The sequence below is a fragment of the Podarcis pityusensis genome, assembly GCF_964106645.2.
Source record: "Podarcis pityusensis genome assembly, chromosome: 10".
Lineage (NCBI taxonomy): Eukaryota > Metazoa > Chordata > Lepidosauria > Squamata > Lacertidae > Podarcis > Podarcis pityusensis.
In genome coordinates, this window is record NC_138035.1 from 9037642 (window position 1) to 9051069 (window position 13428).

The following is a 13428-nucleotide window of genomic DNA, read 5'->3' on the forward strand; positions in this document are numbered from 1 at the left end:
CCCTGTCGCAGGGATTCGAACCGCTGACCTTCTGATCGGCAAGTCCTAGGCTCTGTGGTTTAACCCACAGCGCCACCTGTGTCCCTCTTAGGATGAATAATGGTATATTAATCTAATAAAATAATAAGTCTTCAGTTCTATTTATCACACCAGAATGCAAGAAACAGATGAAACCCAGGATCTAATTTTAATACATGGTCACTTTAAACCAGTTAGCTTTCAAAACTACTTTTGCCCACCCAGAACTCTAAGGACAGTGACAAACCTTGGGTTTTCAAATTTCAGTGGTGCCCTGTTCGACACCAATATTTGGCTCCCCCTCCTCCACCTCTCACCTTCATTGTTGTGGGACCCTGCAGGTAAAAGGTAAAGGACCCCTGGACGGTTAAGTCCAGTCAAAGGCGACTAAGGGGCATGGCGCTCATCTCGCTTTCAGGCCGAGGGAGCTGCCATACGCCTGCAGACAGCTTTCTGGGTCATGTGGCCAGCGTGACTAAACAGCTTCTGGTGCAGTGGGACACCGTGATGGAAACCAGACCGCATGGAAATGCTATTTACCTTCCTGCCGCAGGGGTACCTATTTATCTACTTGCACTGGTGTGCTTTCGAACTGCTAGGTTGGCAGGAGCTAGGACAGAGCAACGGGAGCTCACCCCGTTGTGTGGATTCGAACCGCTGACCTTCCACTTGGCAAGCCCAACAGGCTCAGTGGTTTAGACCACAGCGCCACCTGCATCCCTGGGGCCCCTGCAGCACCCTCTCAACTCAATGCCTACTGCAGGTGAACCGGTCTCACTCCCCTAAATCTGCCTATACTAAGGATAAGGATCAGACAGAAATTTTTTAAACCCAAATTGACTCCTTAAAAAATAATTTTAAAAAATGTTTTCTCTGAGGATACAGTGCAGGGAGTTCAGAAGATGAAGATTAATTAAATGTAAATACATTTGGGATCAGAACTTGAAATGACTGGACTTCTGAGCTGGGGAGAATGGAGAAAAAACACCTTTATTTACTCGGTTGGTGCATTTGCACTGCACTAACCTCACTGCTGTGAACTTAGCAGCTCTTTTCTACCACGTGAGCTGCCTCTGAATGATGCTGTGCAGAGGGCAGCATGCCCGATTCCCCCATTCAGTTCTATGGGGCAAAGTAAATGGTCTTCAATGGCCAAGACTAAGAAAAAGGACTAACCCAACTGAAATATTCTCGGAGTCGAGTGTGGATGTCATGCTCTTTATTCAGCTCATAGAAGTGAGGAATTGAGGTTCCCTCGAAATTTCTGCTTTATATACAAAATAAAAAAAATCCTTCCAGTAGCACCTTTAAGACCAACTAAGTTAGTTCTTGGTATGAGCTTTCGTGTGCAAGCACACTTCTTCAGATACACTGAAACAGAAGTTGCCAGATCCTTCTATATAGTGAGAAGGTGGGGAGGGGTATTACTCAGAAGGGTGGTGGGAATGGGAGATTGGCAGATAGCTGAGATGAGCCTGCTGACGACTCTTAACGACTGTAATAGGTCTTACAGGAAAAGGCAAGGGGTGAGAAGGTGAGAAATGGCTTAGTCATGTATAATGGGATAAGAATCCAATGTCTTTGTTCAAACCAGGTCTCTCCATGGTTTTAAGTTTGGTAATGAGTTGCAATTCAGCAGCTTCTCTTTCCAGTCTATTTCTGAAATTCCTTTGTAGTAAAACAGCTACTTTGAGATCTTGTATAGAATGTCCTGGGAGATTGAAGTGTTCTCCTACTGGTTTCTCTGTTTTGTGATTCTTGATGTCAGATTTATGTCCATTTATTCTTTGGCGTAAGGTTTGGCCTGTTTGTCCAATATAGAGAGCTGAAGGACACTGTTGGCATTTGATGCCATACACAATGTTAGATGATGAGCAATTGAATAGTCAATAGGATCTGGCAACTTCTGTTTCAGTGTATCTGAAGAAGTGTGCTTGCACACGAAAGCTCATACCAAGAACTAACTTAGTTGGTCTTAAAGGTGCTACTGGAAGGATTTTTTTTATTTTGACTATGGCAGACCAACACGGCTACCTATCTGTAACTGCTTTATATACATTATTTACACAATGGGCCCCACGTGATTGGCTAAATCTGGGATTCTCCTGTAGGCCAATCAGGTTGCGGATTCACTTCCACCTGGAGTTGGATTGGGTGGCTCCTGCGGACCAATCAGACTGCTGCATTCTGGACCCTATTGTTCTAGGACCAATCAGACTGCTGCATTCTGAATTCTATTGCTCTAGGACCTATCAGACTGCTGCATTCTGAATCCTATTGTTTTAGGACCAATCAGACTGCTGCATTCTGAATCCTGTTGTTCTAGGACCAATCAGACTGCTGCATTTTGGATCCTATTCAACTCAGTACATAACACCAACTGTGTCCCCCACAAAAGTGAGGGACTTCTATTCACTCCAAGGAAACCTGGCGGCCCGTGTGTGTATGTGTGTGTGTGTGTGTGAAATGTGTTGCTGTGCACACACTGAAGAATGATATATCGCGCCCCCGGGGGTCCCTACAGCATCCTGACTCCTCCTGGCCATTCCTGCAATGGACATTTTGTTGATATGATATAAACCCCAGTACCATCTTTTCTGCAGAAAGATGGCAGTTAAGAGACAGGGCATCCTGTGCTGGTCTTGTGAGCTTTTTCATTCTGCAGCAGGATGAACTCTGCATGCCAAGCCAGCACATCTGCGAGGCCAGTCTTGAGTTGTGTCACTTCTGATTTAGCTCAACACGATTGCTCCGTGGAGCTGGCATAGAACCTAATGGAGAATGGCTTAGCCTATTTCACTGGCGAGATTGAATACAGAGGGTGGGGGACAGAGAAAGAGAGAGGGAAGGAGGAGGAGGTTGGCTGCAGAAGGTCTTCTTGTTTCTAGCTGATTAGAATTGCCAGTTCAGAGAAGGACTCTCAGGCCTGAATTCTGTTCCATTCTGGGGGTTTTTGCAACCCAAAAAGATTCTGTTAAAACAAGTAGGTCTTCTGATGCTAACGAAACATGCCAACACTTTGCAGGAGCTTCTGCAAAGCTCTGCATTTTTTTGCGAGCTTGTTTGCATAGGAAGAGGTGGCAACATCATGACACCTTCCTCAGATCCCTCCTGCTTTGGGCAAGACATCTGGTGCTTGCCACATTCTGGTGTAATGGAGCCAAAGTTTAAACATGTTGATGGCTGCAGTCCTGTGTAGAGACTTACCCTGGGAATAACAGAGTAATCCAACCCCCCTATATCTCATTCTGGAGGAAGTTTGGTTGAAGTAGAGAAGCCAGTCTGTCGAGGTCTGTCTGGCTCGGTTGGCTCTGGGGGCAAGGAGAGTCTGTCATGGAGATCCCCACTTTGCCTGCTGAAATCATGAATTGGCAGATGCTTCATGGCTGGGACTGATGGGAGTGGTATTCAAAAACACATGGAGGGCTTCTTCTTTGTTTGTTTCTTCTTTGGCGATCACTCGTACCCGAGTAAGATTGTCTTCCATAAACACGGTTTTAACAACGAGTCCATAAGTGACTGTGGAGGCCAATTCTGGATCCACACGTCCTTCCACAGTGGGGACATAGGTTTCCAGGAGGGAGTTGATCCTGGTGAGGGTTTGCCAAGCGTGCCGTCATCTTAGCATGTTTCTCCCTTGCATCCTGAATTTGAGTGTCTTCAAAACCCATGACACCTTTGGTAAAGGCTGTTCTCCAATTGGAGCGCTCGCAGGCCAGTGTTTCCCAGTTGTCGGCATTTATACTACATTTTTAAAGATTTGCCTTGAGACAGTCTTTAAACCTCTTTTGTTGACCACCAGCATTACGCTTTCCATTTTTAAGTTCGGGATAGAGTAGTTGCTTTGGAAGACGATAATCAGGCATTCGCACAACATGACCAGTCCAACAAAGTTGATGTTGAAGAATCATTGCTTTGATACTGGTGCTCTTTGCTTCTTCCAGTACACTGGTATTAGTTTGCCTGTCTTCCCAAGTGATGTGTAAAACTGCAACATGAGTTTCTTATTGATTCATGTTCATTTGCTTTAGCCCCAGGCCAAAATCAAAACACTAGCAGTAGCTAATGCCAGGCTCAGAGAAGTTTCCTAATACTGCAAACCCTGGTAAATATATCCAGGGATATAATCGAGATAACTGCCAGGCACATTCACTTTAATGGATTCTAACACAACAGAGGCAAAAGAAGCCATTATCTGCTTGCTTGCTTCTTCCTGGTTTGTTTTTTTCATCCAGTCTTTTGCGAGTAAAGCCACTGCCTTAATGCTTAACCAATAATTACAATCTTTCAAGGGCAACGTAAGAAAGCTTCCCCAGTCATCTGCCACAAAAGGGCGAGAAAACAAAGTAGGTTTCTTTGCAAACAGAAGCAGGTAAATGATATATAATAAGAATCAGAATAAGCAATGGTAGCACAGGTCTTCGGTAATGTTGTGTAAGTCTTATCAGAAACATGAGAACATAAAAAGAACCTGCAGGGTCAGGCCGATGACCTATCTAGTCCCGCATCTAGCTGTTCTCATGGTCTCCAGCTAGTTGTGTGTCGAGGTCCCCAGGGCCACCCCAATAACTCACACATCACACAGAATTTTTGTTTAAGATTTTTGCCATAATTTTTGCCACAACTTTATTAAAATACAAATTTGTGAGTGGTTGCTTAGGCATTGGTTGCGACTAGCTGCCCCCACCGTGGGGGACAGACTGACATTCCACACGATGCGAAAGTCAGAATAGGGAATACACTTGGGGGTAGCGTCGGAGCAGGGAACCTGCCCTCAGCCTTCCCCAAATGCAACCAGGAGCTCATTGCTACGGCCCGAGCCCCCTTGACAGAGTGGACAAGCAATAGTTAGCCCCCGATTCCTTTAACGGAATCCCTTGCAGCAGCAGCATTAGAGGGGCAGGCACAGCCAATCCATGCCCATCAACCAACCAAACCATAAACCAATGCCTAACCGTGAACCTTACAAGTTGTGGCGATTTGCTACGCAGTAGGCAAAAACCAAATGGCCCCAGCCAATCAGCCAGATGGACAAAATTCCTACCAGGCCCCTGCCCCAAAGCAGACGACCCCATGACAGGCATAGCAAGGTCAAAGCGAACAACCCTATTCTAGGGAGGGAGGGACAGGCAATCCGATGCATGGGTGAAAAGAGGAAGCCCTAGCCTCGTGCAAGAAGTTTTAGCATTTTTGGCTGTCAGTCAACAAATGGCAACATTAACTCCTTCCCAACAACAAGGGAAACCCCAATCACATCAGTGGCCAACGGTCAATTAGCCCGCCCCCAACTTTGGAGTGTCCTGGCGGCCCCCACCACAACACGTGCTCTCCGTGAAGGAAAACACGCTTTGCCTGTGGGACACCAGCCTTCCCCTCTCCTGTGGTTTCTAGCAACTGGTATTCAGAAGCATAGCTGTCTCCAGATATGGCGGCAGAGCACAGCCATCACTGCCAGTAGCCACTGATATCCCTCACCTCCATGGATTTGTGGGATCTTCTTTTAAAGCTATCTAATAATAATAATAATAATAAATTTTATTTATACCCTGCCCTCCCCAGCCAAGACCGGGCTCAGGGCAGCTAACACCCGATATAAAATCAATTAATTGAATTACAACTTAAAAACAAGATTAAAATACAACATTAAACCATTAAAATACAGCCTCATTTCAGTGGAAACTCAAATCAAAAACTTTTGGGGGGATGAAAATGTCAAATCTTCACCAAGGCTAACTATCCAGACTGGTCCTACATGGGCCAGAAAAAAGCCAGGGAAGTCCCCAAATAGGAGTTCCATCACAAAAGGAGAAAGGAAAAAAAGAAAGAGGGGGAGGGAATCAAATTGATTCTAAGCCAAAGGCCAGGCGGAACAACTCTGTCTTACAGGCCCTGCGGAAAGAAATCAGATCCTGTACGGCCCTGGTCTCATGAGACAGAGAGTTCCACCAGGCCAGAGCCAGTGCTGAAAAGGCCCTGGTTCTGGTTGAGGCTAATCTGATTTCCTTAGGGCCTGGGACCTCTAGGGTGTTGCTATTTATGGGCCTTAAGGTCCTCTGTGGGGCACACCAGGAGAGGCTGTCCCATAGGTATGAGGGTCCTAGGTCGTGACCATCACTGCCTCCTATGAGATCAACTTCAATAGTCCGACTAGGTGCTGCATTAAGAAGTACTTTGCTTCACCTGTCCTGATAAAAGTCATAAATCATCATCATCATCATCATCACAATCTTATGGTTGAGATGAGATTTTTGAATGCCGGTCACCTTGGTTACTTGTGCAGCTGATAATTCCACCCTCTGCCCAGATATTGATATGGCTTTGTAACCTATTCCATGATCCTTCTAAACTGCACTTGCACCCCCTATTGGATTGTGCGTTTCAGGTTTGCGAAGTGCAGAACGACACAGAGATGATCTGCCAAGCACCAGCAGTGGAACCAAATAACCAGACCGACCCTCCTGTGTGGCCAGATGAGTTTGGCTTCATCTTGGACAACGTCCACTCCTTGCTGATCCTCGAGAAACCCAACTTCACCTACTACCCAAACCCCATCTTTGAGGCTTTCAATCCCTCTGGGATTTTGGAGCTGAAACCAGGGACCCCTGTGATATTAAAGGTACGGCGAGAGGAAGTGGTGATCCAAAAATGAAACCACACCATCCATTTCCTAGTGAACCCCCAAATTTCTAGTGACGCGTGATGCCCTTTTGACTAAATTCTCATGTTCTCACGTTAGTTCAGATGAACATAAAAGGTAAAGGGACCCCTGACCATTAGGTCCAGTCATGGCCGACTCTGGGGTTGCGGTACTCATCTCGCTTTATTGGCCGAGGGAGCCGGCGTACAGCTTCTGGGTCATGTGGCCAGCATGACTAAGCCGCTTCTGGCGAACCAGAGCAGCGCACGGATACGCCGTTTACCTTCCCTACCTATTTATCTACTTGCACTTTGACGTGCTTTCGAACTGCTAGGTTGGCAGAAGCAGGGACCGAGCAACGGGCACTCACCCCGTCACGGGGATTCGAACGGCCGACCTTCTGATCGGCAAATCCTAGGCTCTGTGGTTTAACCCACAGCACCACCCGCGTCCCTACAGATGAACATAAGGATGCCATATTTTGAGCCCATATCGCTGGGGCACTGGGTGGTTCTTGGGCTTGGGTTTGAGGGTTCACTGAACCAGAGAACGTTTTGCTACAAGCTTCCCACTTTCTGCAGTGAAATGTACAGTTGGATCTTGCTGGATGTCAAAGCCAAAGATGAGCCAGGGCCTTTCACTCACCGCAAGGGCCTCTGCTCCTTGATGCTGCTCACCTATTGATGGGTTTCGTTTCTCTCAACACAGGGTAAAAACCTGATCCCATTGACAGGAGGGAACGCCAAGCTGAATTACACTGTTCTGGTTGGTGAGAAGCCCTGTGTTCCCACAGTATCTGAAGTGCAGCTGCTATGCGAGTCCCCAAATCTCACTGGACGGCATAAAGTGACGGTGAGCAAAAGCACTAATATGCTGCGGAGCAAATGCAATTCTCTTCTGGAGGAAAGGTTGGGTTCTGCAGCCTGCATAAATCATGCAAAGTCGAAGAAATGTGCATAATGTATCTTCTTTTGCATAATGTATTCTTTCCCTGCTTTGAGTTTTTTGTTGATTAAGCAGTATCTAAACCCTGTTGAATAAAATAAGTAATTATCCTTCAGCTTTTACTGATTTGTTCCTCTTTATTTGCTAGTTATGGAGAAAGGTAAGGTGTTCTTCAAACCACTTCAAGCCCTGCAGATCTTTCTTGGGCTCATCTCTGGCTTCTCAGATTTCAGCACATACTCTTTCAAGCATATCCTTGAAACCACATGGGCTAGAAACTTGGCTTTAGAAGTAAAGGAAGCCGAGAGACTCATGAAGCTGAGTGTTGCAGGCAGTGCCACATTTGGGGCTTTGCAGAGTGTCTTTCTGGAATGCCTTGAACTTATCTGGTCTCCTCACTTCCTTCCTCTAACTTGCAGGCTCGCGTTGGAGGGATGGAGTTTTCCCCAGGGATGGTGAACATCTCCCCGGACAGCCCACTTAGCCTGCCTGCCATTGTCAGCATTGCCGTGGCAGGGGGGCTTCTCATCATCTTCATCGTGGCCGTGCTGATTGCCTACAAGCGCAAGTCCCGCGAGAGTGACCTCACCCTCAAACGGCTCCAGATGCAAATGGACAACTTGGAGTCCCGGGTCGCCTTGGAGTGCAAGGAAGGTACGGCAAGCGGAAGGGACCAAAAATATTTTTAAAAGCCATGGGAGGATCCTTCTGTCATATGCTAAGTAGAGAAGTGTGCATCTGGCAACAGGAGATCCTATTTTGAGATGCAGGGCAACTGAGAATTTATATAGGTGTGTAGACCAGTTGGCTCATGTTATAGCTAAGAATGAAACTGCTAGCAAAGGAATTGTGGGGAAAGGAGTAGGTTAAGGGGACAGGAGAGATTGAAGTTCCAGTTGGCTTGGGGAAGTCAGACTGTACGTGGCTTAGAACAGGAGTGGGGCAGACCTTCATGAGCTCAAGGGCCACATTCCCTTCCAAACAACATTCCAGGGGCCACACAGACAAAGCCAGAGACAAAAGCAGTTGCAGCACAAATGCAATGTTTACCTTTGTACAATAGGCTGATTTCTACACGTAGAGGGGATAAACCTTCTCCCTGGCTAATGGGCTGTCAGCTTTAGTTCCTTCTCATCTGTCACTCTACGAAAACAGATGGCACTGGGCAATCAACTCCTTTTGAATGATGGGTCAAAGATACAAGACATTTTGTAATGGGACTGGTCTCTATGTTGTACACAGTTCTGATTAATGCCTCCGTTGGGGCCCATAGTCAAAAGTCATGGTGGGAATCGAATTGGGACATACAGATGAGCAGAGGAAAGGTCTGTGGACCAAGCCTCCATACAGGTCATCACCAGCTCAAACTTGAGAGCTCTTTCTAAAGTTAGAACATGACTGGTACCTTACTCCATGACTGCTCTCCTCCGTGCATCCAGGTACATCTTCACTGTGTTGGAGAGGCTGCCATGTAGTTGGTACATATAAACACATGTGGTGGGACTGCTCAAAGGTGGCTGGATTTTGGAACGTTGTATTTGCTGAGTTAGTTTAGTTGGTTTCTTGATAGCAAAAGAAACTATTACTCCATCTTTTCACCTGGTGCTTTTGAACCTGTATATGGGCTTTGAAAAATAAAGAACTTATTGGTCATCTCCTATCAGCAGCCTGGGCTGTATTGACAAATTCTGGAAGACCTTTAATCTTAGTAATTTGGATTGCTTGTATTCTACAGTTTGGCAAATTGCCCTTCTTGAAAATATATCCCACAAACTATACTTTTTAGTTTGTGGGATACATTTTCAAGAAGGGCAGAACATGAATGACCGTTGCTTTGCTATATGGGATGATTTTATTTCTTATACAAATTTTGAGGCATTTAGTTTCTCAGTGTGACCAGTATATGCAAATTCCTGGCTCATGTCAGACTATATAGAACCTTTATTCTCAATAATGATGGTGGAAAACAGGTGGAAAATTCTTTTATTTTTTAAAAAAAGATTTATTATTTGTAAACAGAATCTTTGTATGAGTCAATATTTTACTATCCCTTTGTACTTTTGTCCTTCCAGGCTGTGGTGTTTTATGGTTTAAATTTTTAATTCTTTGTCTTCTTTCTTTTTCTTACATTTGCACTTTTTTGTTAACAAATCAATAAAATATATTTTTTTAAAAAATAAAAGTAGGCTTTCAGTGTTCAGTTTAATCTAAATCATGTTTTATTATCTCTGTTGTTGTTTTTCATTTCTTTGTTTTGCCGGCTGTTAATCTTGTTGATTCTGTTATTGTGTTTTTATCACTAAAGAATTTTTTTTAAAAAACCACCCAATGAGGCTGCAAAGCAGGGCTAGTAGAGGATGTGGGGAGTGTCCGGAGGGGGGCGGATCCCAAAGGCCAGATAAACAGGATTGCAGGACCACATTCATCCCTGGACCCGATATTCCCCATCCTCAGTTTAGAACCAGGGAAGAAGGAATGGGAGGGGAAGAGACCTGATGGCCAATAAGCAAGGAATAATGAAAGAGCCACCTATTGCATCAGACCATCAGGAATGGCCTCTACTTCATTTGAAAGCAGCTCTCTAAGCAGAGACAGAAGCCTTTCCCAACTTGCCACCCAAGACTCTTAACAGGAGATGGCCAGCCTTGAATCTGGGATTTCATATAGGCAAAACAAGTGATCCTTCACTGAGCTTTGGACCACATTGTGGTGTGTGTGTTCTTTCAGTGTCTGAAGAATGCCCTGTAGCTTAGCAGTGAAAGCTGGTCCATTAGGGGAAGTCAACACGGCTCCACCAAACTTGGTCTGCCCCCCGCCCAGCTCCAACCTGCCTCCCTTCTTATTTGCATAAAATCCAGGGAGTGGCACCTGTTGGGATCTGAGGTGAGATACCCATGCAGCAGAAGGTGCTCCCAGTTCCATTCACCACAGAGGCATCTTAAGGTCCAAAATAGTTTACTGCTGTAGAAGATAAGGCTTCATTAATACAGTTCCAGACGCTGATATAGACATACAGCACGTAGGCTTTGGAGATACAGTTACAGATATGTACAAGCACAAGGTAGACATAAGGTTGATGCAGCTTCAAGACGTAACACAGACTCATGAGCAGACTCACTGACTAATGAGCTGACACATCTTATGCAGTTAGATGGCACTGGGCCATTGCCATAGCAATTGGCTTGGCTGACCTTGCACCTAATCATAGAACCATAGAATAGTAGAGCTAGAAGGGACCACAAGTGTCATCTAGTCCAACCCCCTGCAATTCAAAAATCTTCTGCCCAATGTGGCGCTCAAAGATTTGTGCTCTTAGCTTCCTTCTCCTTGGTCTCAGTGTTGTCTCAACAGAACTCTGCAGGGGGAGGGGCAAATCTAGAATGAGTTGGCTCTGCCTTCCATTGGCTCTGGCACTACCTGCTGTTGGGCTTTCTGGCTTCTGCCCTACCAGTGCTGGTGAACACCAGCTAAAGCTGTACCTTAGCCAAGCCTTGGGGGAGTTGCTTTTGGGGGGACATTTCTCTATGGTATGCAACCCTCGCATCGCATCCTTCCATAAAGAGCTCAGGGCAGCGTAGAGAAGGGTGTCCCTACTTTATCCTTCCAGGACCTCTATGAGGTAGGATAGGCTGGGAGATACTGATAAGCCCTGGGTATTTCTGTGAGTTTCATGACAGGGTGAGGATTTGAACTTGTGCCGTTCTGATCACAATCTGATGTTCACTCCACTGCGCTGCTCCAGATCTTCTCCACTTAGGATTCATATTTCCCTTTAATAGTCCAGCTTTATTTGTCTCCTTCCTCCCCCGCCACCTTAAATCACAGCTTTTGCAGAACTGCAGACTGACATCCACGAGCTGACTAGCGATTTAGATGGAGCTGGCATCCCGTTTCTGGATTACCGGACCTATACCATGAGGGTGCTTTTCCCTGGCATCGAAGATCACCCTGTGCTGAGGGATCTGGAGGTAAGCACCTTCCTTAAACACAAGAACGCTGGAAGCTGCCTTATGCTGACACAGCCCATTGGTCTGTCCAGCTCCATACATCTCTCCAGGGTTCTAGACAAGAGACATTTCCAGGCCTATCTGGAGATGTTGGCGATAGAGAGGGAGCGTGAGGGGAGAGACAGCAAGAAGGTCAGCACAGTGCTAATGCCCTGGCAGAACCCATCTGGGCCTTCTGCCAGTTTGTTTGCACTGTGCCAACCTCCTCACTGCCTCATCCATCCCTGGAGAGGACTGGATATGTGCTCTCTCTCTCTCTCTCTCTGTGTGTGTGTGTGTGTGTGTGTGTGTGTTGGGCCTGGGGGTAACCCGTGAAATATGGTCCAGGTCTGGTCCAGAATCCGAAGGTTCCACTGGGAGTCAGTCCGACAGGGCCAAGGCAGAACACGAGGCAGGAAACCCGGCAAGGACAGGTACAGGATCTCAGGCAGGATCTAGCATACAGCAATGTTGCTCCCGCAAGCTGGGGCGGGGTCCAACAGCCTTTTATCTTTGTCAGGGTAGCGGCTGGTCCTGATCCCTCGGCGACTCACCTCCCTGTTTCGCCCGAAGGCGAGCACTCCTTCTATGAGTACTCAGGTCTCTCCTTCTCTCAGACCTTAGTCTCTGCAGCTCGGGAGACGTCGATGGGTTACTAGACCCAGAGGCCGTCTCAGCCTCTCCTGACCCAACTGGTAGTGGAGCAGCTGTAAGCAGCTGAAGGCAACGAGGTAATCCCCACATCTGGAGCCAGGGCAGGCTCAGGCCCCTGACTCGGCCCAGCTGGTGTTTGTTGCAGGGGAACCTGTGCAGACTGGGGCTCTTCAGGATCAGGCCCCAGACTTGGTTCAGATGATGCCTGAGGCAAAGGGTCCAGTGCGGACTGAGTCTCCTCTGGTTCCGATTCTGAGCCTGAGACCCAGGCCATCACAGTGTGTTCGTGTGTGAGAGAATGCTGTGTATAAATGCTTCACTGCATGTGTGAGAGAGAGACAGAGGGAGAGAATTGTGGACTGTGCGCCAAGCGAGTGTTTGTGCTGTTTGTGTGGTGAGTTGTAGTTGCACATGGAAGAGCATTCATTGGCAGCATAAGTGAAGGGATGGAGAGCTGAGTTAGCGGGTTTGCGCCATCGGCAATGGCGGAGTTCCTCTGACCAAGAGGAACCCGCTCCGTGAAAATCGGGTCTTGCTGCCGCGGCGAAGGTGGAGCCCCTTTAAAAATCCCAGGCGGTTGAAGCCTGGGAACGTGGGATTCGGCTGACACCAGGAGCGCCTCCCCTACTCGCAGGGAAACCCTTTTTCGGGGATCCAAAGCGACCCGGGGTGAGTGGCGCGGTGTTTTGAATCAACCGCTACTTTTACGGAGTGAAGCCGCACAGCCGTTGCCGGAGAGCGCTGACTTTTTCCTGTGGACAATTGGACTCTAAACAAGTACCCGTGAGTAGAACGGAAAATTGGATTAAGAAACATTTTAATTTGGCACTGAAGCGGGAAGGCTCTAAACAGGAAGTCCGCCTCCCGTTTTTGTAAATAGATTGAAGCAAAAACTTTGCAAGCTAAAGTCTGGAAAGTCGTATATAAAGGTCTAAATTTCCTTCAGTTATTACCACCAAAACCCCTCTTGGAAGCAGGAGAAAAGGGGGGGGGGGAATTTTGACTGTTCAAGCCTGCAGGAGAGAGAGTAAAGAAAGATAAATTTCCACCGTCTCAAACCTGGGAACGGGGTGTCAGAGACAGAAATTTATGGGGAAGTTCATCGACTGTGAATGGAACGTCTTTTGACAGATAGTTAAAAAAGAGAAACAAATTGATTCCAATGTTGCCTCTTGCATTCAAAAGAAA

At 46.8% G+C, this 13428-nt stretch overlaps 1 protein-coding gene across 4 annotated transcripts in view; it reads left to right on the forward strand.

The window, feature by feature from the left end:
- The window catches only part of PLXNA4 (plexin A4), a 609453-nt gene that overhangs the window by 530295 nt on the left and 65730 nt on the right, over positions 1-13428 (forward strand). For all 4 annotated transcript variants that reach the window (XM_081022606.1, XM_081022607.1, XM_081022608.1 and 1 more), the window contains 4 exons: positions 6401-6634; positions 7364-7507; positions 8020-8254; positions 11426-11568. In XM_081022606.1, the coding sequence (XP_080878732.1) occupies positions 6401-6634; positions 7364-7507; positions 8020-8254; positions 11426-11568 (756 nt within the window). The remainder of the gene's footprint in view (positions 1-6400; positions 6635-7363; positions 7508-8019; positions 8255-11425; positions 11569-13428) is intronic.